General features: G+C 47.1%; 1 protein-coding gene across 1 annotated transcript; it reads right to left on the bottom strand.

Moving 5' to 3' along the window:
* Nucleotides 1-1,011: 1,011 nt before the first annotated feature.
* Nucleotides 1,012-23,433, bottom strand: LOC144265621 (membrane-spanning 4-domains subfamily A member 15-like). The gene is made up of 7 exons (XM_077818388.1): nucleotides 23,322-23,433; nucleotides 20,571-20,853; nucleotides 19,136-19,252; nucleotides 17,132-17,188; nucleotides 5,045-5,170; nucleotides 4,007-4,120; nucleotides 1,012-1,125 (listed from the first exon to the last, which is right to left on the bottom strand). The coding sequence occupies exons 2-7, from the start codon at nucleotides 20,838-20,840 to the stop codon at nucleotides 1,012-1,014; spliced, it is 798 nt and encodes a 265-aa protein (XP_077674514.1). The 5' UTR covers nucleotides 20,841-20,853; nucleotides 23,322-23,433.
* Nucleotides 23,434-27,255: the final 3,822 nt, after the last annotated feature.

Here is a 27,255-nt window from a genome sequence, read left to right as displayed (position 1 = left end):
GGTGGTGAATTGCATAGTGGGGTAGCTACCCATGATGCAACACTCTCTGTTGATGCAACAGCAATGACTATGGACACACTCCACCAACACAAGGAGCATTGTGTGGACGTGCAGAACCTATGTAATTAAAGTGGCTTATGATCATTGACATTCCGTAAGTCAACTTAAATGGCCTTAGGCCAGGTCTACACTATAGACCTATATCGGTATAACTACGGCACTCAAGGGTGTGAAAAATCCACAAACTTCTGAGTGATGTAGTTTTATCGACCTAATCCCCCCAGATAGACAACACTGTGTCGATGGGAGAGCACCTCCCATCGACACAGCAACTGCTTCTCAGGGAGGTGGATTAACTACGCTGACAGGAGAAGTTCTCCCATCGGCATAGGAGCATCTTCACTAAAACACTACAACGATGCAGCTCTAATGCTGTATGTGAAGACAAGCCCTTCATGCTTCAGTCACGTTCCAAAGGAAGAAAGTGTGTGAAACTTTCGGGGCCCAAACCAAACAAATTAGTGCTAGTTGCAATAGTCGGTTTTGTGATGTATGCCACTAGTGAAAGGGGACTCCCTGCTCCACCACACGCGTGTGGTAAGAGTTACATGTGGGTACACGTATGCCACATCTATATACTACATGCACACACAGCCACGCATGCCACATGCACACGCAGACACATATCTGTGAACAAGTGCTTTAAACTGACTCAGGATCCATTTTGAAGCTTTATTGACAAAGTTGCCAAGGGAAACTTTCAGGACCAAAGCCTCTGGGGGGCTGAACGGTGCTGGTGAGTCATCACCTTATTTCATTCTGTGTACCGTGAACTACAAATGGTGCGGCAGGTGGGATGAGTTCCCTGTGAGACGAACAATGGAGCTGGGTACTAGAGCTCCCCTCAGAAAATGAAATGAGATCTATCATGCAGGACAGGGTTGGGTTTTACTTCTCAGAGGAGCTGCTGCTGGAGCCATCTCTCATAGGAGTTCCTTATGAGGCCCATTGTTAGGTCTCTTCTTTGGGGTCATAAGCCTCATTGGTGTAAGGTGGTGGAGGGGGCACTGGTGTGGAGGGAACCCCAACGTTTTCATTGGCAGCACATGGCCTGAACACAACGGCCTGCAAAACAAAAGAGATCAGCCCTCACTAGTAACATCATTATCTTCATTCTCACCCCCACAACCATCACCTTCCTCACCCCTTCATTCTCGCTCCATCATCTTCCTCACATTCTTCATCACCACCACCTTCCTCATCCTTCCATCAACATATTTTTCAGCATTACCACCATCATCTTCCTCATCTCTCTAGTTTTTATAAGTCTCCTGTATCGTCTGGCATTATCCCAGGGATGAATCTGTGCCATCATCACTAATTCCACGATCAACCCCCAATTCACTATCTGTAGGATTTTCCCTGTGGAGGTGCATGGCTCGCAGATGTCACAGAACATGACCATGGTCTTTTGCAATACTCGAGGATACAGAATCTATACTTCCTTTGGGTCCTGACTGCAGCAGGTTTGCTGTAAGGCACTTAAAGAGTTAACACGGTAGGTCTCACTATGCTACAGAGCGTCCCTTTGTGTTCCTTTCTAGGGCTGCTTGAAAATTTCCTGTCAAAAAGCTGCTTTTCAACAAAAAAAAAACAAAACAAAAACAGAATCCCCAAACTTTTCTGTGTAACTAAACAAAATGTTTCATGAAAAAATATCCAGTTTCCCTGGAAAAATTCAATTTTTCATAAAAAAAGTGAATGCCCCAAAACCAAAAGATTTCAATTTGAAGATGCTGCTGCAGTGCTTCATGGGAAATGTAGTTTGGTTGCCTAGTGTCCCCATTCTTCACTATGGGTCAGGCTCATAGGCTAGACTACATTTCCCATGATGCACCATGGCCAGGGTCTCCCAGGATGCAACAACCTCCCCCCACCAAGAGGGCAGACGATGTTGCGTCATGGGACTTGTAGTCAAACCAAGGAGATTGTCATACAAAGGAGAATGGCAACATGAGGCATTCAAATTACAAACCACATTAGGCACCATGGCAACATTTCTAAATTGAAATCTTTTGATTTTGTCAAAATATTCTGGTATTTGAATTGTTGCTGAAAAAAAATCAAAAATGTCTACGGAACATTTAGACAAAAACTGTTTTTTTTCATAAATACTTAACAGTTGTCATCACAGTTTGAGAAAACATTAGCCTATCAGTGTGTGACCTACTCCCAGGTCAACAAGGGGTCAACCTCATCTCAGCTACCCCCTTCACTATGCAAAGGTGCTCAGAGAACGGACCTGAGACCTGCTGAATGGGAGGCAGCCAGCCTTTGAGAAGGTCAGATTCTACATCACCATCACAGCAGTGAGTTGACCCCAAACAAGGAGTTTTTGTTGCCTGGATTCATTTATTTTCCTGTCTGGCTAGAAACATTGTCCCTGGAGGGAACATCCAAAGCTGTAGCTTTTGGGCGGGGAGTTTGCAGCATCATGACTCCATGGCTGGTTCTGTGCTAGCCCCAGCAGCTGCTCTAAAACAATGAGGCTGGTGATGACCCCAAAGGAGTTGTCCACCTGTCAGGTATTGCTGTAGCACAAGGCACTCTGGCCATGCCATAGGCTCCTGACTTACGAGGAGAGGCTGAGGGAACTGGGCTTGTTTAGTCTGCAGAAGAGAAGAGTGAGGGGGGATTTGATAGCAGCCTTCAACTACCTGAAGGGGGGTTCCAAAGAGGATGGAACTCAGCTATTCTCAGTGGCGGCAGAAGACAGAACAAGGAGTAATGGTCTCAAGTTGCAGTGGGGGAGGTCTAGGTTGGATATTAGGAAACACTATTTCACTAGGAGGATGGTGAAGCGCTGGAATGGGTTACCTAGGGAGGTGATGGAATCTCCATCCTTAGAGGTTTTTAAGGCCCGGCTTGACAAAGCCCTGGCTGGGATGATTTAGTTGGTGTTGGTCCTGCTTTGAGCAGGGGGTTGGACTAGATGACCTCCTGAGGTCCCTTCTATCCCTAATTTTCTATGATTCTATGCCCTCAATACATTGCCTCCACCAAGGGAGTAAGAGCTGGCTGTGCCAGGCGGGGAATTCCAAGCCAAGGGAATTCTCTGCTGGAGAGCTCCAGTGACTTTCAGTGGCACAAAAGAGTGTGATTGCAGCTCAGGATCTGGCCCAGTTACAATTTCCTGGGTCCCCTCATCCCCACCTGGGAAGATGAAATGCAGCCCCACAGAAATTAAAACACTGACAATGAAGGTCAACGTGGTGGCAATGAAAACTGGGATTACTTCCCCCCCATTAAAAAAAGATTCAGTAACTTGGATCGTGGTGCCAGCAGCCCAGTTAGGAACCAAGGTAAAAAGAGCCAGAAAATAGGGCTATTTTCCCTGCCAAAAATGTCATCAAAAATCTATCAACCACCAAAATATGTTGATTCAACATGGAACCATAGTGCCTCACTGGAGTTGTAGTTTGGGTGCCTTATACTTCTTTTGTCCTTTATGGGCCACGGTCCCTGTCAGGACTCTATCTCCCATGAGGCTATGTGTCACAAGCACCCTTGCCCATGGTGCATCATGGGAGATGTAGTCCAGCTAGAGAACATGGCCCAGAAGGGAAAATGTGCGTACACGGCAGCTGAACTACAACTGCCATGAGGCACCCTGGCACCACTTTGAATCTAAATAGATTGGTTTTCAGGCATTCAGTGTTCTGGCAAAATAGTAACATTTTCTGGAGAAAGCAGGTGCTTTCTGCTAAAATTCTCATGTAGTCAAAACCCCAGTTTCCCATTAAAAAAACCCCATTTGACAGACTTGTCAACCAGCCCTAAATCAGGGCCTGTCACTTTCCCCCATCACTGCCTCCCTCATACACATTCAGGCCCTTCCCCAGGGACACTCCTCCCATCAGGGAGGGCGCTTCGCAGAGGTGTACATCTCCCCCTCCTTTCAACACATGCTCTGATTCACATCCCGTTTGAGAGCTGGAAGACTCACGGTGTTGGGGGTATAGCGGATGGCTTGGGATGCAAAGTACGAGGTTGAGACAGCAATGGAGAACTCCAGGATGGACAACAAGAGCAGCATGCCCGTGATCCCCTTCCCAGCACTCTGGAGAGCATAAAACCACAGGGGATGCTAATTAATTTTGACTGCTAGAGGTGTAACATTGCACAAGGCTGCTGTGAGGTGCATAAAAAATCCCTCTTTTCCCACTTCGGGGGATGTAGAAATCTGGTTCTGGCTCTTCCCTCCTCCCAGGCACACAGAATTCTCCTCCTCTTTCTAACTACTCAGTAGCCCCGGTAATTGTGATGCATGGAGCCACACCACTGTCAGGAGATCACAGAATTCTGTTTTCTCCTGGGTCTACAGGGATATACGCCCCTGAGACGCTCCCCGGGTTGGCCAGCCAGGATTTTGTAGCATGGAGGCAGTGTTGTCTAGTGCATAGAGCACTGGATTAGGATTAAGAAAATCTGGGCCTGTTGGGTGACGCTGGGCATGTCGCTTCATCTCCCTGTGCCTCAATTTCCCCATCTGTGTGAAGTGGGGATTAAACAAAGTAAAAGAGGTATTTGGGTCCAATCCTGCTCCTGATGAAGTCAACAGGAGTTATTATTATTATTAATTTGTATGTTGATAGTGGCTGGAAACCCCAGTCATGGACTAGGACCCTACTGTGCTAGGTGCTGCAGAAAACACAGAACAAAAGCATGGTCCTTGCCTGGTTTTTGACTTTGACAGGAATTTTGACACTGGCTTTATTAAGAGCAGAACCAAGCATGTTAAGAGCAAACTTTTGTCAATTTTTCTCCAGATCAAAGGTCTGGAGCTGAACACATGGACAGTTTCTACCGTGGAGTCAAGGACTTAGGACAATTCCAGCTACCTGATATTTTAAAAACACACCTGTTAGGGATGGTCCTGATAGACCTAACACAGCCTCAGCAGAGGGTGATGGACTGGATGACCTCTTGAGGTCCCTTCCAGCCTTATACTTCTATAATTCTATGGCAGAATCTGGCCACTTACCAACCAACGATATTCCTCATCCTTGTGGTCATGTGACGTATTCAAAATCAGCTCCGTTAGGAAGAGAATTATCCCAACGGATGAGAAGATGGCACTAGTGTTGTTCATTCCCCGGCTGCTTTTCACCTGAGAGAGATGTGCAGAGGGTCAGGTTGTGCGTAGGCAGAAAACAGGTTTGGTTATCATAGAATCATAAAAGTTTAGGGTTGGAAGAGACCTCAGGAGGCCATCTAGTCCAACCCCCCTGCTCTAAGCAGGACCAGCCCCAACTAAATCATCCCAACCAGGGCTTTGTCAAGATGGGCCTTAAAAACCTTTAAGGATGGAGATTCCACCATCTTTCTAGGTAACCCATTCCAGTGCTTCACCACCCTCCTATGAAATAGTATTTCCTAACTTCCAACCTAGACCTTTCCCACTGCAATCTGAGACTACTGCTCCTTGTTCTGTCATCTGCCACCACTGAGAACAGCCTAGCTCCATTCTCTTTGGAACCCCCATTGCAGGCAGTTGAAGGCAGCTATCAAATCCCCTCTCACTCTTCTCTTCTGCAGACTAAACAGGACCAGTTCCCTCAGCCTTTCCTCGTAAGTCATGTGCCCCAGCCCCCCGATCATTTTTGTCGCCCTCCGCTTTGTGCCCTCTCTCCAATTTGTCCACATCCTTTCTGTAGTGGGGGGCCCAAAACTGGATGCAATACTCCAGATGTGGCCTCACCAGTGCTGAATAGAGGGGAATAATCACTTCCCTCGATCTGCTGGCAATGCTCCTACTAATGCAGCCCAATATTCTGTTAGCTGTCTTGGCAACAAGGGCACACTGCTGACTCATATCCAGCTTCTCATCCACTTTAATCCCCAGGTCCTTTTCTGCAGAACTGCTGCTTAGCCAGTCAGTCCCCAGCCTGTAGCAGTGCATGGGATTCTTCCTTCCTAAGTGCAGGACTCTGCACTTGTCCTTGTTGAACCTCATCAGATTTCTTTTGGCCCAATCCTCTAATTTGTCTGGGTCACTCTGTATCCTATCCCTACCCTCCAGTGTATCTACCTCTCTTCCCAGTTTAGTGTCACCTGTGAACTTGCTGTGGGTGCAATCCATCCAATCAACCAGATCATTAATAAAGATGTTGAACAAAACCAGCCCCAGGACCGACCCCTGGGGCAGTCAGCTTGATACTGGCTGCCAACTAGACATTGATCCGTTGATCACCACCTGTTGAGCCCGACAATCTAGCCAGCTTTCTATCCACCTTATAGTCCATTCATCCAATCCATACTTTTTTAACTTGCTGGCAAGAATACTGTGGGAGACCGTAACAAAAGCTTTGCTAAAGTCAAGATATATCATGTCCACTGCTTTCCCCATATCCACAGAGCCAGTTATCTCATCATAGAAGGCAATCAGGGTGGTCAGGCATGACTTGCCCTTGGTGAATCCATGTTGACTGTTCCTGATCACATTTCTCTCCTCTAAGTGCTTCATAATCGTTTCCTTGAGGACCTGCTCCATGATTTTTCCAGGGACTGAGGTGAGGCTGACCAATCTGTAGTTCCCTGGGTTCTCCTTCTTCCCTTTTTTAAAGATGGGCACTATATTTTCCTTTTTCCCGTCGTACGGGACCTCCCTCGATTGCCATGAGTTTTCAAAGATAATGGCCAATGGCTCTGCAATCACATCAGCCAATTTCCTCAGGACCCTCGGATGCATTAGATCTGGACCCATGGAGTTGTGCATGTCCAACTTTTCTAAATAGTCCTTAATCTGTTCTTTCACCGCTGAGGGCTGCTCACCTCTTCCCCTTTCTGTGTTGCCCAAGACAGAAGTGTGGGAATTGACCTTGTCTGTGAAGACCGAGGCAAAAAAGCATTGAGTACTTCAGCTTTTTCCACATCATCTGTCACTAGGTTGCTTCCTCCATTCATTAAGGGTCCCACACTTTCCCTGACCTTTTTCTGGTTGCTAACATACCTGTAGAAACCCTTCTTGTTATCCTTCACATCCCTCGCTAGCTGCAACTCCAGTTGTGTTTTGGCCTTCCTGATTACTACAGGCCAGTCAGCCTCACCTCAATCCCTGGAAAAATTATGGAGCAGGTCCTCAGGAAATCAATTCTGAAGCACTTAGAGGAGAGGAAAGTGATCAGGAACAGCTAGCATGGATTCACCAAGGCCAAGTCATGCCTAACTAATCTAATTGCCTTCTATGACGAGATAACTGGCTCTGTGGTTGAGGGGAAAGCGGTGGACGTGTTGTTCCTTGACTTTAGCAAAGCTTTTGATACGGTCTCCCACAGTATTCTTTCCAGCAAGTTAAAGAAGTATGGGCTTGATGAATGGACTATACGGTGGATAGAAAGCTGGCTAGATAGTCGGGCTCAATGGATAGGGATCAATGGCTCCATGTCTAGTTGGCAGCATGTGTCAAGTGGAGTGCCCCAAGGGTTGGTCCTGGGGCCGGTTTTGTTCAATATCTTCATTAATGATCTGGAGGATGGCGTGGACTGCACCCTGTGTCCAGTTTTGGGCCCCACACTACAAGAAGGATGTGGAAAAATTGGAAAGCATCCAGCGGAGGGCAACAAAAATGATTAGGGGACTGGAGCACATGACATATGAGGAGAGGCTGAGGGAACTGGGATTGTTTAGTCTGCAGAAGAGAAGAATGAGGGGGGATTTGATAACTGCTTTCAACTACCTGAAAGGGGGTTCCAAAGAGGATGGATCTAGACTGTTCTCAGTGGTAGCAGATAACAGAACAAGGAGTAATGGTCTCAAGTTGCAGTGGGGGAGGTTTAGGTTGGATATTAGAAAAAACTTTTTCACTAGGAGGGTGGTGAAGCACTTGAATGCATTACCTAGGGAGGTGGTGGAATCTCCTTCCTTTGAGGTTTTTAAGGTCAGGCCTGACAAAGTCCTGGCTGGGATGATTAAGTTGGGGATTGGTCCTGCTTTGAGCAGGGGGTTGGACTAGATGACTTCCTGAGGTCCCTTCCAATCCTGATATTCTATGATTCTATGATTACACCCCTTGCATGATTGACCAATATCTTTATACTCCTCCCTAGTCATCTGTCCAAGTTTCCACTTCTTGTAAGCTTCCTTTTTGTGTTTAAGATCACCGAAGATTTCACTGTTAAGCCAAGCTGGTTGCCTGCCATATTTGCTATTCTTTCTGCACATCGGGATGGTTTGTTCCTGCGTCCCCAATAAGGCTTCTTTAAAATACAGCCAGCTTTCCTGGACTCCTTGCCCCCTCATATTAGCCTCCCAGGGGATCCTGCCCATCAGTTCCTTAAGGGAGTCAAAGTCTGCTTTTCTGAAGTCCAGTGTCCATGTTTTGCTACTCTCCTTTCTTCCTTTTGTGAGGATCCTGAACTCGACCATCTCATGGTCACTGCTGCCCAGGTTGCCACCCACGTCTACTTCCCCAACCAATTCTTCCCTGTTTGTAAGCAGCAGGTCACGATGAGAATGGCCCCTGCTTGGTTCCTCCAGTAGTTGCACCAGGAAGTTGTACCCAACTCTCTCCAAAAACTTCCTGGATTGTCTGTGAACTGCGGTATTGCTCTCCCAGCAGATGTCAGGGTGATTGAAGTCCCACATGAGAACCAGCCCACCTATATGTTCTGGGAATACGTCTACACTCATGTTTCTGGAAGAACTTAATTGCAGAGTTACTTTTTTCCTGTCAGATAAAATTGTGTTACAAGCTAAAAATGTAATTTTAAACCTAATGGATGTTGGTTGGAAGCTGAATAAATCTGAGAAACATTGGCTAAGCAGAGCACTAGTAATTGCTAAAAGCATTCAATCCAAAAAGTGACCAACAATTGAAGACTGGAACATAGATATCATAAGCATGGCCACCATGGAAAGGACCTGTGTTCTGTAACAGACATACTCAAGAACAATTTTCAGAGATATGGGATGCTTTCCTGGAAATATCTGAATAATCCCCTATTTAATGAATGCCTGCACTCCTGCTTTCCCCTTCTCTCTACCTTCTTCCTTCCCTCCCCATCTCTATTCTCCTCCTCTGAACTTTGCTTCTATTCTTTAGGATAACTTAATATTTTTGCTGTAGCTAGTTGGATTTTTACAAACACATTTTGTCTGTAAATTGTGTAATAGAAATAATTGACTCATATTTTAACCATTCATATTATATACATAATTAAATGTTTGACGTATAGCTAAGGTTAGGTAGCAAATGGTTAATATAGTATAAGTAATTTAAATACAGTTTGTTTTTTCTATATATATATTTTGAAAAAATGTAATACAAATTTAATAGAACAATATAAGAACCAGCTTCAGTCCTTCTCCTTCCCCCCACCTCTCCCTCCCACAGTTTCAATAAGGGACCAACAGCCCCCTTACACTAAGCCTCGCTGCCAGATGTTGGGACTGGACAACAGGGGATGCATCACCCAATAATTGCCCTGTTCTCTTTATTTCCTGTGAGGATCTCACACTGGCCACTGTCAGCAGACAGGATACTGGGCTAGATGGGCCAATATGACCGTTCTTATGGTCTTATGTTATGGCAGCTAGGACTAAGAATGGCACCCATAGAGAACAGCCAAGCTGTTCTACTGGCATTTTCTCTTCAGCCAATAAAGACAACCCTCCTACCCCCCCAGGAAAAACTAGAATTTTCATGATGAAAAAGCCCGATTCTTCTTGGGGCACTGGGAACTGGATTTGGGGCTTTGCACCTCTCAGTGACCAGCTGGTGACAACACATGACTCCTGTCTGATATCTCATGGCTGGCCGGAAGGTGGCTGGAGTAACTGGCTCCATTGTTGGCTGTGTGTCACCCCCAAGGAGCTCAGCCAGGTTCCCGGAGCTCTGTACGCTGGTTGCTCAGGGAGAGGCACTGTCCCTGGGAGGGAGGCAAACCATGGGCAGACTCAGGGTCTGCTGGGGAACCAAGATGGAGAGAGGAGACAGTGACAGGGGGTGGATGGCAAGCAGGCTGCTTGGAGGAGGGGCAGTGTCTGAGAGAAAGGAGGGAAAGGGCAGAGTCAAATGATTGACAAGTGATAGCCTGGGAAGAAGAGCTAGCCTGACCAATAAGAAGTGTGATGCCTGGCCCTGGGAGCACAGTGGGAGGGGGGAAGCCATTTTGGAGGGGTCTGGAGCCAGCCACAGAAAGGGCAGGACTGGCTGTGTGGGGAGCTGGTGAGTCCATTCCTTCATGCAGGGTTCCCCCTGAGAACTGGCCTCTGGGCACCTGCAAGCAAAATCCCTCAGCTAGGCCCTTTCCCTCTTCAAGGTGACTCCCAGTTTATGGAGTTTTGTTGAGAAAACTCTCCCCACCCCCGACAGCCCTTCAGCTCCCCAGGTACAATCAGCCACCGCATGGCACCGCGGCTCTGGCTGCTAGCTCAGGGCTGCCTGCCTGCTGTGAGAGTGTCTGAGTGCTTGGGTGGGAGATTGAAGTTTGGAATTCAGTAGAGTTATTATAATCTGCACCTTGAGCCCTGCACCCTTTGGTGGGGAGGCGAAATACTAGCACCAGAAGCAGCCTGACTCCTGCACGAAGAAGATGCCTGTCTTGAATATATTGTATATGTTTATGTTATTTCTTGGGAGTCTCCAACTATCTGGCAAGTAAGTTGAGGTTACTTTGTGGTTAGAATTTCTCTTCCAAGCTGCCCTGGAAAGAGTGAGGGCGGTGGGAGCACTGCCAAATAAATACATATGGGAAGGAAATAAGGAAGTTACATCTGGCTGAGCTGGAGGAGGTTCCAGAAGAAACCAGGCCTGTGCCTCAAAACCCACAGAAGAGGTAACCAGGTGAACAGGGTACTACATGCAAAAAACAGGCCAAGACCTGACTGGGCTGGAATGCTGATCTATACACTCACTCTTAGAGGTGGTCCCAGCAGACCTGGGGTGAGGCGCACTGGTGAGGTGGTTTGGGGCTAATGTTGCACTGTCCATAGGCAAGTCATGCTAGGAAAGGGTGGAGTTCTTGTCTGCCTCTAGTAGCTGAGCCACAGAAAGGTTTTAAGGCTGCTGCTGCATCTATTTAAGGCTCCCCATCTGCTTGCTCAAGTAGTAGAGACTTTTCCTTCTAAGGTTCCCAAGTTGCTGAAGGTTCCCAAGTTCTAAGCCCTGTGGCTGGTTTAACAGTCACTTACACATGCTGTGTATGTTCCAGGGTAAATAGTGAGCTTGATTTTTCTGTCGTAGGTCTTCTTATAAGCAATAAATTCAATTAAAAAGGAGATTTCACGGTTTATGTAATTTTGGGAGTTCAAGGAACTGCCTGAATTTTCAGGCTTCATACAAACCAAGCCTATGACACTTTGGACATTCACGTCTCATGACCACAGCAATAAACCATAGCAGTTGGCTACTGCAGCCCTTAGTCACCTCTGAAGCCTACCAATAGCTAGCTAATATATTCCTAGGAATGGCTCATTGTTATCAGAGTACGGTTCATAGGGTGAATTATGCAATGTGTCTTTCTACTTAGAAAAAAACTGTTCCTACTATGCAGAGAAAAGAAAATAGCAGGTAAAAGGTAAGAGGCAGAGCTGGTTGAAATTTTCAAAATTTCATTGAAATTGTGATTTTTTGGGGGGGTGTGTGTGTGAAAAAATTTCTACATTTTTCATTTTTCATTCATTCCCCTATTTTTTGATCTGCCTTTAGGTCTCAATTCAGGAAAGCACTTAAAAACATACTTAATTTTTAGTACATCCTTAAGTCTCACAGATACTTAGCCCTGGTCTACACTATGAGTTTAGGTCAAATTTAGCAGCGTTAGATCGATTTAACCCTGCACCTGTTCACATGACAAAGCCATTTTTGTCGACTTAAAGGGCTCTTAAAATCGATTTCTGTACTCCTCCCCGGCGAGGGAAGTAGCACTAAAATCGACCTCTCTGGGTCGAATTTGGGGTAGTGTGGACCCAATTCAACGGTATTGGCCTCTGGGAGCTATCCCAGAGTGCTCCATTGTGACCACTCTAAACAGCACTTTCAACTCAGATGCACTAGCCAGGTACACAGGAAAAGCACTGCGAACTTCTGATTTTCATTTCCTGTTTGGCCAGCGTGGCGAGCTCATCATGCAGTCCCAGAATCGCAAAAGAGCTCCAGCATGGACCGAATGGGAGGTACTAGAGCTGATAGCTCTATGAGGAGAGGAATCCGTGCTATCAGAACTCCGTTCCAAAAGACAAAATGCCAAAATATTTGAAAAAATCTCCCAGGGCATGAAGGACAGGGACTATAACAGGGACCCGCAGCAGTGCCATGTGAAACTTAAGGAGCTGAGGCAAGCCTACCAAAAAACCAAAGAGGCAAACAGCTGCTCCGGGTCAGACCCCCAGACATGCTGCTTCTATGATGAGCTGCATGCAATTCTAGGGGTGTCCCTACCACTACCCTACCCTTGTATGTGGACTCCTGCCATGGGGGAGTCTCATGCAACAGGGATGAGGATTTTGGGGAGGAGGAAGATGATGAGGAGGCGGAAGATGAAACCATTCTCCCTGATAGCCAGGAACTGTTTATCACCCTGGAGCCAATACCTTCCCAACCTGGGCTCACGGAGCATGAAGCCGGAGAAGGCACCTCTGGTGAGTGTACCTTTATAAATATAATACATGGTTTAAAAGCAAGCGTATTTAATGATTAATTTGCCCTGAAGACTTGGGATGCGGCCAGTACAGCTACTGGGAAAGTCTGTTTATGTGTCTGGGGATGGAGCAGAAATCCTCCAGGGACATCTCCCTGAAGCTCTCTTGGAGGTACTCCAAAGGCTTTGCAAAAGGTTTCTGGGGAGGGGAGCCTTATTCCACCCTCCATGGTAGGACACTTTACCACACCAGGCCTGTAGCACATAGTCTGGAATCATTGCATAACAAAGCATGGCAGCATATGGTCCCGGTATTTGCTGGCATTCAAACAACATCCGTTCTTTATCTCTCTGTGTTATCCTCAGGAGAGTGATATCATTCATGGACACCTGGTTGAAATAGGGGAATTTTATTAAGGGGACATTCAGAGGTGGCCATTCCTGCTGAGCTGTTTGCCTGTGGCTGAAAAGAAGTCACCCCTGCTGTTAGCCACGTGGTGGGAGGAGGGGTGAAATGATCATCCCAGAGAATTGGGTGTGTTGGGGGTTTAGTTGGGTTTGTGCTGCACATTAACCCGAAAACCGCAGCCCCTCCTTTTAAATGGCCAACCCATTTTAAATGGCCAACCCAACGGGTGCTTGCTATGGGAAATGAGGGCGCTGCTGTTTGAAACCATTCCCACATGTTATGAAGGTTGAAGAAGCCAAAAGACTGTGGCTTATCATGGCTGCTGCAAGCCGAATTCTGTAGCCCAGCCCTGCGTGTGTGATCTCTCACACCAAACCGGCAGGCCCTCAATACAAGAGGCAAGCACATGTGCTATGTTATGTTAACAGCTTGGTTCACCGTGAAAGAGTCTACACATTGTTCTCTAAAATGTGTCTTTTTAAATACTACTCTCCCTTTTTTTTCCTCCCTCAGCTGCAAATGTTTCAACACTCCCCCTATCATCTCCATCGCAGAGGCTAATGCAGATAAAAAGGCAAAGAAAACACACTTGTGATGAAATGTTCTCTGAGCTCATGCAGTCCCCCTGCACTGAAAGAGCTCAGCAGAATGTGTGGAGGCAAACAATGGCAGAGTCCAGGAAAGCAGGAAATGAACATGAGGATAGGCGGGATGAGCAAGAGGAGAAGTGGCCGCAGCATGATGAGAGGAGGCAGGATGCAATGCTGAGGCTACTGGAGGATCAAACTGATATGCTCTGGTGTATGGTTGAGCTGCAGGAAAGGCAGCAGGAGCACAGCCTGCCGCTGTAGCCCCTGTGTAATCGCCTGCCCTCCTCCCCAAGTTCCATAGCCTCCTCACCCAGATGCCCAAGAACGCGGGGGGTCAGGGGGGACCTCTGGGTACCCAACCACTCCACCCCAGAGGACTGCCCAAGCAACGGAAGGCTGGCATTCAATAAGTTTTGAAGTGCAGTGTGGGTTTGTCCTTTCCTCCTCCCCTCCTCCCCCACCCCTCCCGGGCTACCTTGGCAGTTATCCCCCTATTTGTGTGACAAATTAATAAAGAATGCATGATTTTGAAACAACAATGACTTTATTGCCTCTGCAAGCGGTGATCGAAGGGGGGGAGGTCAGTTGGCTTACAGGGGAGTAGAGTGAACCAATGGGGTGGATTTTCATCAAGGAGAAAAAAACAGAACTGTCACACCGTAGCCTGGCCCGTCATGAAACTGGCTTTCAAAGCTTCTCTGATGTGCAGCATGCCCTTCTGTGCTCTTCTAACCGCCCCGATGTCTGGCTGCGCGTAATCAGCGGCCAGGCGATTTGCCTCAACCTCCCACCCCGCCATAAACGTCTCCCCCTTACTCTCACAGATATTGTGGAGCACACAGCAAGCAGTAATAACAATGGGAATATTGGTTTTGCTGAGGTCTAACCGAGTCAGTAAACTGCACCAGTGCACTTTTAAAGGTCCAAATGTACATTCTACTACCGTTCTGCACTTGCTCAGCCCATAGTTGAACTTCTCCTTACTACTGTCCAGGCTGCCTGTGTATGGCTTCATGAGCCATGGCATTAAGGGGTAGGCTGGGTCCCCAAGGTTAACTACAGGCATTTTAACATCCGCAACGGTTATTTTCTGGTCTGGGAAGTAAGTCCCTTCCTGCAGCTGTTGAAACAGACCAGAGTTCCTGAAGATGCGAGCATCATGTACGTTTCCCGGCCATCCCACATTGATGTCGGTGAAAAGTCCCTTGTGATCCACCAGTGCTTGCAGCACCATCGAAAAGTACCTCTTGCGTTCTGGCTGCCAAGGTGTTCCGGTCCCAAGATAGCGATATGTGTTCCGTGTATTGCCCCACCACAGTTAGGGAATCCCATTGCAGCAAAGCCATCCACTATGACCTGCACATTTCCCAGAGTCACTACCCTTGATAGCAGCAGCTCAGTGATCGCGTTGGCTACTTGGATCACAGCAGCCCCCACAGTAGATTTGCCCACTCCAAATTGATTCCCGACAGATCGGTAGCTGTCTGGCATTGCAAGCTTCCACAGTGCTATCGCCACTTGCTTGTGAACTGTGAGGGCTGCTCTCATCTTGATATTCTTGCACTTCAGGGCAGGGGAAAGCAAGTCACAAAGTTCCATGAAAGTGCCCTTATGCATGCAAAAGTTTCGCAGCCACTGGGAATCATCCCAGACCTGCAAAACTATGCCGTCCCACCAGTCTGTGCTCGTTTCATGAGCCTGCCCCATTGCCACCAGGATGTCCAAATTGCTGGGGCCCGTACTTTGAGAGAAGTCTGTGTCCATGTCCTCATCACTCTCGTCACCACGCTGCCGTCACCTCCTCGCCTGCTTTTGCAAGTTCTGGTTCTGCATATACTGCAGGATAATGCACGAGGTGTTTACAATGCTCATAACTGCCGCGGTGATCTGAGCGGGCTCCATGCTTGCCGTGGTATGGCGTCTGCAGGAGAGCAGAGTTGCAGTGGAAGCGATGGCTGACGACGGATGCCACGAGAATAGATATTTATAGAGAATGACGAGAGGACCTGCGAGGTGGATTCATGAGACCAGGAGAGCAGAGTTGCAGCAGAAGCGGTGGAGAACGACGGTTAGCACCACGCACGTTTCCCAAGGAAGAACACACGTACCCGGGAGCCCATGACAGACAACATGGAGAAATTCGCTATTGAGATAATAGCAGCAGAGCAGAGTTGCAGCAGAAGAGGTGGATGATGATGGTTAGCAGGTCTACTGCACTGTCTGCTGCCAGCAGCACCAGGACACAACAGTGGCAGTGTTGGTGAGCTAAGCTGAGCGGGCTGCACGCTTGCCGTGGTATGGCGTCTGCAGGAGAGCAGAGGTGCAGCAGAAGCGGTGGATGACGATGGTTTGCAGTCCTACTGCATCATCTGCTGAAAGCAGCATGGTGTCCGCACGGAAAAAAGGCGCGAAATGATTGTCTGCCGTTGCTTTCACGGAGGGAGGGGCGACTGACGACATGTACCCAAAACCACCCACGACAATGTTTTTGCCCCATCAGGCCTTGGGAGCTTAACCCAGAATTCCAATGGGTGGCAGAGACTGCGGGAACTGTGGGATAGCAACCTACAGTGCAATGCTCCGGAAGTCGACGCTAGCCATGGTCCTGTGGACGCACTCCGTTGACTTAATGTGCTTAGTGTGGACACACACAATCAACTGTATAAAATCGTTTCTATAAAAATCGACGTCTATAAATTCGACCTAATTTCGTAGAGTAGACATACCCTTGGTGCTTTGCTCAGTAGGGGCCTAGCTGGAAGTCCCCTTCTTTTCACTATTTTGAATATATTTCTGGTTATTTTAATTCTTCTAACTTCCCTTTTTCAGCCTCCCTGGACACTTTGTCTTTCTTTTGCTCCCCAGTAGCCTGGCTGAAAAGTTTGCAGCTTTTCTTTCTATTGGACTCCTTTTTATTGGGCTCTTAATTGAGGTTTGTGTGTCAGTAGAAAAATTGAAGGTGGTTGTTGAGCCACAAGCTGCTGCTACAGATACAGCAGGCAGACAGCAGGGAGCCGTTTAAAGTATCCCCATTTCTCTTCCAGCTCCCTATTTGTCATAGAATCATAGAATATCAGGGTTGGAAGGGACCTCAGGAGGTCATCTAGTCCAACCCCCTGCTCAAAGCAGGACCAACCCCAACTAAATCATCCCAGCCAGGGCTTTGTCAAGTCTGACCTTAAAAATCTCTAAGGAAGGAGATTCCACGACCTCCCTAGGTAACCCATTCCAGTGCTTCACCACCCTCCACCCTGTCTCTTCTGTCTTCCTCTCCAATACAAGTTCCATCAAAAATTGGTCCAGTAAACTATATTACCTCCCCCACCTTCTCCCTCTCCAACATTCCTTCTCCATGTTCTTGATCAAGCACTCTGCTCTTTCCCATCAGCCACTCTTCCTGGATAGTGCCCTGGGTGAAGCAGAGCTAAACTCTGAGAATCCTCCGCCCCCTCCTGTTAGGAAAGGGATAGGAACATTCTCTAGAAACTCACCAGACAGATGTTGCCACGATTCTCAGCTACAACCGAGAGGGATCCAGAAATGATGAACTGCCCGGGAAAGAGAAAACCATCATTCACACTTACAAGAAAGATCTCTCCTCTGAGACAGGCTCTATGTGATGGAAGCAAAGGGAAAGAATGACACTTCTCTCAGCAGGGGCAGTCATAATAATTATACCTCGTGCTTAGAGAGCACTTTCCATCTAATAATGCTGCCATCCAGGTTCACTTCAATCTAATCAGTTAAGGTGACACCCATACCATAATCTTTCCCCCCAGATTCTCTCCTCCTTCTGAGTTCTTGCTCCTTTTTGACAACTGAGCTTGCTCTTCTCCCCATAAATAGAGCAATGACTGGATGGTCTGAGAAGAGCTCAGGAAGTCACTAGGTACCTCACCCCACCTTCCATCCAATGCAGCTATGCCATCCTCTGCCTATGTCTCCACCTATGGAAATTGTATAGTACTCCCATCACCATGGGATTGGAGTACCTCTACATTTCAAGACTGACCTGTAGTGGGGACACAGGCTGGGGGCTGCTCTCAGGTCCCCCAGCCCCCTGCTCAGGGCAGATGGAGGATCTGGGGCTCCCCACAGTGTCCTGGGCTCCCTGGGCCACTCTTACCACATGGCTTGGCTCTGGCTTCCAGCCTGGCTGAGGGGTGGGGCTTTGGGGGAAAAGGAGGACCAGGGGGCAGGGCCACACGGAGGGTGGGGCTTCTGCATGTGTCCTACTTTTGCCTTTTGAAAAACTGGTCACCTTACCTGTCCTCTCCAGCCTCCCAGCTGTGCTAACATGCCTCAATCCAGACCTGCAGTGCCTCCTGCTGTCACCTCCATACTCTGCTGGCTGTGGTGAAGCAGTTACCAATTTCACTTAAGAGTTGAATAGTCCCTTGGTTGGAAGGTGACAGAAGATTTGCCCTTTTTGCTCATCAGGCAATGTTCCTCGCCTCCACCCCCGATTCAGGGTAGATAAAACCCTAACAAGGCCCAGTTCAGCCAGGGGAATTGCAAAGGGACAGAGACCTGAGCCTTGACCTCAGCCTAGTAAGCTAGAGATGCTCAGACAGTGACCTCACAAAGGCTTGGGCCTTGACAACAGCCCAGTAGGCAGAAGTGCTGAGCCAGTGACTTCACAGGTGTCTGAGTGCCAACGTCGGCCTTGGAGAGGGGCTAAGGCAGGGACTTCACAGCATCTTGGCCCTTAACACCAGCCCAACAAGACAGTTTTGGTGAAGAGGGTGAGCAGATTTTCAAAACGAGAAGCCAGGACAAGGTAAGATAGCAGGGATTGTGAGAGTGGTAGTTGGTGGAAGGCTCCTGTCTTTCAAGCACATGTAGGTGGGTTTTACTGGGGGACTAAGGTGGCACATGGGGAAGGTTTTTAGAAGCCTATTCCGGGGCACTGCATGATACAGATTAATGCAGATTGAGGAGTCTGGTGGCACCTTAAAGACTAACAGATTTATTTGAGCATAAGCTTTCGTGGGTAAAAAAACCCACTTCTTCAGATGTATGGAGTGAAAATTACAGATGCAGGCATAAATATACTGACACATGTAGAGAAGGGAGTTACCTTACAAGTGGAGAACCAGTGCTGACAGGGCCAATTCGATCAGGGTGGATGTGGTCCACCCCCAATAATTGATGAAGAAGTGTCAACACCAAGAGAAGGAAAATTCCTTTTTTAGTGAGCCAGCCACTCCCAGTCCTTATTCAAGCCCAAATTAATGGTGTTAAATTTGCAAATGAATTGAAGCTCTGCAGTTTCTCTTTGAAGTCTGTTTTTGAAGTTTTTTTGTTGAAGTATGGCTACTTTTAAATCTGTTATAGAATGTCCAAGGAGATTGAAGTGTTCTCCTACTGGCTTTTGTATGTTACAATTCCTAATGTCTGATTTGTGTCCATTTAGAGCTTTAATAATATACAATTATTATTTATCCATGTGGTCATGCCATCATTTCATAAAAGCATTAAATTATTCTACTCACAAAAATTCCTTCGCAGAACGGGTACCCCACGATGCCTGAGACAGCAATGTATTTAATGAAAATTGTAGAGACACCTCCAAAGCCGATGTGTATCAGCCCAATCAAGATCTGGATGGCCTGTGGGAAGAGAATGGGGAAGTAAGAGGAGCCAATTCCCCCCCATCTTGGGGATGAGCAGAGCACCCTGTCCTGAACAGAGCTGATTAGAGCTCCATCCTGTGAGAAATTCTGATCTTTAGACTGTTGTTTTAATCTGAAATCTGAAAATGTTCAGTTTGGAAAATGTTAAACATTTCATTTCAGTTTGTCAAACCGTTGCCTTATAGGAGTTGTAGTTGGGGTCCCATTCTCTTCTATGGGCTAGACTTCCTACATGGGCTACATCTCACATGCACAATCATGGGACTCTCATGGCATACCATGGTGGTTCAGTAAAAGAGACGACCACAGTGCAGCTGGGAAGGCATAGTTTGGAATAGGGAGCCAGTCCTATTGGGAAGAATCACCTCAACTTCCTTGAGGCATCGTAGCAGCTCACGTGGGTGCAGTTTAATGTCAAACTGACTTGAGAGGAAACAGTTCAGTTTGACAAATTGAGGTAGTTTGATTTGGGAAGACCCAACCCAAAACCAAAATATTTTGTTTTGATTTTTCCAATGGAAATCTTTGATTTTTGTGGAAACTACATTTCCCATTGAAAAAATGTCAACCTCCCCGCGCTCCCCTCTTCCCCCCAATGGTCCCCTCAGCAGGAAGGTTCTCTGGGCTGTGATATACAGGAGGTCAGTGGTCCCTTTTGGACTTCAAATCTATTAATGGATTTGCTTATTTAGTTACATAATTGTAAATAAACAACCAATCATTGGCTTATCCAGGTAGACTGATGAATAGAAGTTGCAGGTTGGTTGTTTCCACTAGCAGCGCAAGGGTGAATGGAATCAGCTCTGCACTGCAGTAACTAGGAGTGGGACTCTGGGTTTGAACTGCTTCTTCTCAGACCAGATCCTCGGCCGGAGTGAATTAGCACAATGAAGCTACATTGATTTACACCAGTTTAATAGCCATCCCCACCTCCCCAAGATGGGGCTGTTTTGTTCCATTAGTTCCAGAAATAGCTGGTTTATAATCCTTTCCCCCTGTTTCTCCTTTGCTTGATTAATCCTCATTTCTCCCTGTTTGGGCAGCTAGGAGGATTCAGTGCCCCTGGAACTCTGGGTGTATTTCCATCCACCACCCCCTACAAAGCAGTGAAGTCTCAGGAAGAGGCCTGATGGTACCAGCTTCTTGGCATCCTTCCCATAAAGCTATTGGTTAAAGTAAAAAAGAAAAGGGTGGAATCTGGAGTTTGCTCATGCTCAGGCCTTCAGCCACTGTTCAGGCCCTTCGGTATTGAAATGACTCATCCTCATGGACTGGGAGCAAAGATCACACTTACCCCTAGGGTCTTGGGCTGTGCTTTGAGGAATATCTCCATCATCCCTACGTTTCTTAGCTGTGCGATCTGTTCAGCGGGACACCTGGGGTACGTTGACCCAAAAGGTTGGTTCCCAGGGTTCATGACTGTGAACTGCTGAGGCCCACATTGCACCATCCCAGGAGTCTGGGAAATGGCACTAGATCCCCCCTGGCCTTGGTGGATGACACCAGCGCTGTTTGGGGGCATGACCACAAGCACCCCATCGGCCATGCTTCCTGGTGCTGCCATGATGGCGAAGATGCTGCAGAAAAGAGTGATTAGCCCAGATTAAGCCATATGTAATAACACTAGTCCCAAAATTAGCCCCTGGGCCATGCTGAGTAGGAATCTTCGTTACCTATTGCTCAACCCCCTTTGAGTCTCTACCATGATTTTGTCCTTCTCCTGGAGCTATAATTGGAGCACGAGCAACACCTTAAAGCTAAGGGTTGAGATTCCGAAAGCTGACTCAAGGATTCAGCCACACAACTCCCATTAATTTCAATGGGGTTTGTGTGGCAAAACAGTCTCGTTGGCTTTTAAAATCTCAGCCAAGGAGCTCAAGTGTCTCCATTCCACCCCTCCCTTTCTAGGTGCTTTTAACTTTCTGGATCATTCAGTTTTTGGGATGGAATTTTCCAGAGCTGTGTAACTGATTATCCTAGGGTTGACAGAGGGTGAAATTAACTCGGGTTCTTTGGCACAGAGGCTCTGGTGTTGCTCCCATTGAAGCGAAGGAAACATTCCCGTTAACTTCAAAGGCATGGGATAAGACCCAAAAGCATTTACAAAAGAGCTGGCCAAAAATTTTCCATCAAAACTGTTTTTTGCTGGAAAATTGGGTTTTCTATTAAGTGGATATTTGTGTGTGTGGAAAGGGTCTCCTTTGCACAGAACTTCACGTTTGCATAAAAAAACTGAAAGCTCTAAACTGGAAACATTACAATTCAGCTATACTGCTGTGGTGCCTCATGGGATATGTAGTTCAGTTGCCGCATATCCCCATACTCCTCTGCAGGCTGAGCTCCTTGGCTGGACTACATCCCCCATCATGTGCCATGGACTCCCATGATGCACTGTGTCCATTTCCAGGAGGAAGGACCATGGTGCACCATAGGAGATGTCTGACCAGGATTCCTGGGTTACAAAGCAAAAGGGGGGCAATGAGGCAAGGAATGACCACTCCTATGAGTCAGCATTTCCAAATGAAAATATTTTGGTATTCAGATTTCCACTGAAAATTGAATTTTTCTCTGGAAAAAAATGAAATTTTGAACCGGCTCTAGTAAACAGCACAAAGGCTTATTAATAATCTCCCAACACTCCAAAAGAAATATGGCTGCAGAGGGTTATATGTGTATTTCCTAGTTTGCGAGACATTTACAGGTGCACCCGCATGGCAATGTACAGCACTAACCCCATAAGGGGCCAGTCTTCACAGTGCTCCCAGCTGCTGCTAGGTTTGGCTTGTTAAGAGGCTCCAGATATTTTTTAAGTGTTAACAAGCACTGGAAAGCAGGTTGTGGTCACGATCTATAAGTGGGGAGATGATTTCTAAGGAGAGAGAGCTCTTTCATTTGGCAGACAAAGGCATAACAAGATGTAGTGGCTAGCTGCTGGAGCTACATACATTCAGTTTAGTGCAAGCAGGAATTAAGAGGCTTGATGCTGAAATCCCTGGGGGGGAAGTTCTTTGGCCTCTGTTACAGAGGAGATCAGACTAGATGACCATAATGATTCCTTCAGGCCCTGAAAGCTCTCAATCTAAATGCCGTTCTAACCTATGTGGGTAGTAAGGAGAAAGGAAAGGCTAAAGGGCCATGGGAATAGTCAGGACTGTCTCTTCCTTCCCAGAGATTCTATTCTCTCCAACCTGTGCAACCCCCTTTTGTCCAATTTCTGTTTCCCTTTCACGGTCCAGGCCAGAGTACTTTGTTCCTTGGCTGGGGGATGTTGTGGGCAGGGCTGGCTCCAGGCACCAGTGGTCCAAGCAGGTGCTTGGGGCGGCAGTTAGAAAGGGGCTGCAGTGTTTCCGTGGTGGCAGCCATTCGGCGGCAGCCCCTCTGTCCCGCCGGCCGCGGCGGCAATTCGGCGGCAGCTTCTGTCCCGCCGGCCGCAGCGGCAAATCGACGGCAGCTTGTCCCTTTTGCCGTCTGCAGCGGCAGTTTTTTTCACTGCTGGGGTCAGCAAAAACTGTAGAGCCGGCCCTGGTTGTGGGGGTGGGAAGGTGGCCGATTGACACCACGTTTGCCAGAGGCACCTCCCTTTGGAAGCACCAAGTGCTCACCCCAGAGCCAACTGTTATTAGACAGGAGACATCACAGACCGTGTCAAGATCATCCCAATCTCTGAACCTTGCCCCTTTTACCCACTGGCTAGCGCCACGTAGTGGAGAGCAGCTGATGCATGAAAAGCTTTGGGGGTGAATGCAAGCAAGTTGTGTCACTGCTCCATCCTTCTGTATGAACATTTTCTAGAGGTCTGAGAGGTGCCGCTTGCTGTCACAGGAGCATATGCCTTTGAGCCACAAATTTCTCCTCCTCTCCTCTCTCCCCTGCTTGTCAGGTAATGGGATCTGCTGCTCTTTAAATTCTGACCTTATTTCCCCTCAACTCTGGAGGCATAAATTACAAGGGTCCTTGTCAGGGTGTCCCCACAGCCTCCCCCAGTATGGCCCCCAACACCCAATTTTAACCGTCACCCTAAGAATGTTTGCGCTGATGAACTTACTCTGTTTTCGCTGCAGCTACTGTCCTCCTTCCAGCTGTGGGCAACTCCCAGAGTCATCGGGAAATTCTGACAGGCTCATGCAAAAGGGATTTTAATAGCATCAGACTTTGAATCCTGCCCTGCCTGTTATGCTTAGCTCCTCCCTGTCTCTCTGCCTTGTTTTATTGCAGGACTCCAAAGTCCTCTTCCCCTTTGGATGTTTTTTCTTCATCCCCCTCAGAGTCCCTCTTGTGCCTTTTCCCCACCCTAATCACCATCCCTTCTGGCTCAGAACACATGGGGCTCCCGGTAGGAGCCCACCAACATTGTCCTTTGGCCACTAGGGGCACTACAGAATGAAATGAGACCCTTCCTTTTCCTCTTTGTCTAGAGGGAACTGCCACAAAAGTAATGAGGGCTGGCTGGACATTTTCTGATCAAAACTTTTCATCAGGAAAATCTGGTTTTTGACTAAACAAAAATGTTACGAGGAAGCTCCAGCTTTCTCCAAAATTGGTTGATGTTTCAGAGGAAAGCTGAACAGCCTGAAAAAACATTTATGTCCCTAAAACTGATTTTTTTTCAGTTTTTTGAAGAAAACTAGGAATTTCCCACTGAAAATTATGATGTAAATGACATTTTTGTTTTAATGAAATTTTCTATGGGAAAAAAGCCCATTTTCCAAACAGCTTTAATAAGTGCTTTCGGGACTTACCGAGTGGTTTTCATCTCCAAGGCATTCTCTCTCTCTCCTTCTGTAGCATCCCCAGGACAGCAACTAAGCATCTTAAACATTTAGGAACTTCTTATTCGGCATTTACCCCTAAGAGAGATTGTGAGGTTCTGTGGTCTTAAATACCAGCTGGCTCTTGCTACAGAGCAGCTGAGAGGAAAACACCTGACAAGCCTCTGCTGCCCACAAGAACTTACCAGATGTAGGACAAGCTGATCTCCATGGTGTTGCCGGCACCCAGTACCAAGAGGCAAAACAACAGCAGGGGTTCGTTACCCGGTGTGTGTCATCCAATAATCACAACGGGGTGGAGAAGCAGAAAAGTTTATTTGCAGCTGCAAACAAGGCACAGGGAGAATATAATCTCAAATCCTGCACACAGAGCAGGAAGTTACACAGGCTTTTATACACCCTTTCTTCAGCATACTTATCCAATAGCAAGCTGCCCTAAGTATCCGTATAGCCAGCCAATCCAGTTACCAGCTAGTTCCCTTGTTCTCTGTATCATTTGTTAAACCATACATAGAGCTGCTTTATTCAGCATTGTTCTTCCATATCTGCCCTGTTTGGCCTTGTTTAGTTTCAGGCAGTCTGATTCTGCAACATATTGTTGCAGATCCTCAGCATAGCGGCTACAAGTGCCTCCAGGTCGGGATGGGAGGCCAAGGACACTTGGGTCTAGTGCGAGGGGGCTTCATCGACACTTGTGGTCTTCCATCCCCTCAAGTTACATAGTGGCTATGCCCCAGTTTCCCCAACATGGGGTAGGGGTTGAAGGTAAACCCTGACCCAGAGTCCAACTGTGCTGGATCATCATATACAAACCAGAGCTGTATAAGAAAACTCAGACACTGCACATCCCCATAATCAGAAGACTCACACAGAACCCAGAAAGGCTGAAGTAAAGATCCCAAGCAAGGAAGAGACTCAGACTGCCTGCGTGTGACCCCAGAGAATGGCCCAGCCTATCACAACCAGATAGTTATCACAAGCAATGTTTATACCTAACAGATCAGTGACAGATGCCACACAGCCTTCCCCAATGCTTAGCTCAAAGGTAGCCAGTGAATAATGAGGAAGAGAAGAATTTAAGGGCTTGGAATTAATGAAGAGAGACTCTCATCACTACAAAGTCTGATGTTTTTATTGCAAGTCATGCAATATTTGGTGCTTTTCTTAAAGCCCCAGTTCTTGAAGTCCTGTGATTGTGAGAGAATCTTAGCTTTCATTTTTTTAAAAAAATCGTAAGTTTCTAGCCCTTGTGGGTGCACAGAAAAGCTAAAAAACTATGACCCCTAGTGGCTCAGACACAAAATATCAGTAAAAAGAACCCAATATTTTTTAAAAAGTCTCATGATTTTGGGGGACCTGAATGACAATTTTTCTATGGTTGAGAATGGCAATCCTGTGTCCAGCTAGAGCTGGGCAAAATCTTTCAGCCAAAATGTTTATTGGCAAAAAATTCGGATTCAGAGACATCAAAAAGTTTCACAGATTTGTTTCATTTTGGCTGAATTGTTCATGTTCAAACAAAACAGACCACCCCCCAAATAACAACAAAACAAAAAAAATCCAAAAGGTAACACTTCAATTTTTTGGTTTAAAACAACTTTTTGTTTAGAAATTTCCTTCACATTTGTTAAATGCAATTAACACGTTATAAAACTGCTTAAAACTGAAACAAAATATTTCATTTAGGTTCAAACAAACAATTTCTTTTGACCAGAAATATTGTTTTGACTATTTTCTCATTGGATGTATAGAAAAATTTCAGTTTTGGTTTGACTCAAAGAGATGTTAAGAGTAACAAGAAGGGTTTCTTCAGGTATGTCAGCAACAAGAAGAAAGCCAAGGAAAGTGTGGGCCCCTTAATGAATGATGGAGGCAACCTAGTGACGGAGGATGTGGAAAAAGCTAATGTACTCAATAATTTTTTTGCCTCTGTCTTCACGAACAAGGTCAGCTCCCAGACTGCTGTGCTGGGCATCACAACATGGGGAATAGATGGCCAGCCCTCTGTGGAGAGAGAGGTGGTTAGGGTCTATTTAGAAAAACTGGACGTGCACAAGTCCATGGGGCCAGGTGAGTTGCATCCGAGAGTGCTAAAGGAACTGGTGGCTGTGCTTGCAGAGCCATTGGCCATTATCTTTGAAAACTCGTGGCGAACGGGGGAAGTCCCGGATGACTGGAAAAAGGCTAATGTAGTGCCAATCTTTAAAAAAGGGAAGAAGGAGGATCCTGGGAACTACAGGCCAGTCAGCATCACTTCAGTCCCCGGAAAAATCATGGAGCAGGTCCTCAAAGAATCAATCCTGAAGCACTTACATGAGAGGAAAGTGATCAGGAACAGCCAGCATGGATTCACCAAGGGAAGGTCATGCCTGACTAATCTAATCGCCTTTTATGATGAGATTACTGGTTCTGTGGATGAAGGGAAAGCAGTGGATGTATTGTATCTTGACTTTAGCAAAGCTTTTGACACGGTCTCCCACAGTATTCTTGTCAGCAAGTTAAGGAAGTATGGGCTGGATGAATGCACCATAAGGTGGGTAGAAAGTTGGCTAGATTGTCGGGCTCAACGGGTAGTGATCAATGGCTCCATGTCTAGTTGGCAGCCGGTGTCAAGTGGAGTGCCCCAGGGGTCGGTCCTGGGGCCGGTTTTGTTCAATATCTTCATAAATGATCTGGAGGATGGTGTGGATTGCACTCTCAGCAAATTTGCGGATGATACTAAACTGGGAGGAGTGGTAGATACACTGGAGGGCAAGGATAGGATACAGAGGGACCTAGACAGATTTGAGGATTGGGCCAAAAGAAATCTGATGAGGTTCAATAAGGATAAGTGCAGGGTCTTGCACTTAGGACGGAAGAACCCAATGCACAGCTACAGACTAGGGACCGAATGGCTAGGCAGCAGTTCTGCGGAAAAGGACCTAGGGGTGACAGTGGACGAGAAACTGGATATGAGCCAGCAGTGTGCCCTTGTTGCCAAGAAGGCCAATGGCATTTTGGGATGTATAAGTAGGGGCATAGCGAGCAGATCGAGGGACGTGATCGTCCCCCTCTATTCGACATTGGTGAGGCCTCATCTGGAGTACTGTGTCCAGTTTTGGGCCCCACACTACAAGAAGGATGTGGATAAATTGGAGAGAGTCCAGCGAAGGGCAACAAAAATGATTAGGGGTCTGGAACACATGAGTTATGAGGAGAGGCTGAGGGAAC

The sequence above is a fragment of the Eretmochelys imbricata genome, chromosome 6 (genome assembly GCF_965152235.1).
Source record: "Eretmochelys imbricata isolate rEreImb1 chromosome 6, rEreImb1.hap1, whole genome shotgun sequence".
NCBI classification, from domain to species: Eukaryota; Metazoa; Chordata; order Testudines; family Cheloniidae; genus Eretmochelys; species Eretmochelys imbricata.
Note: the sequence above shows the minus strand (reverse complement) of the source record. Positions and strands in the feature narration are given on the sequence as shown.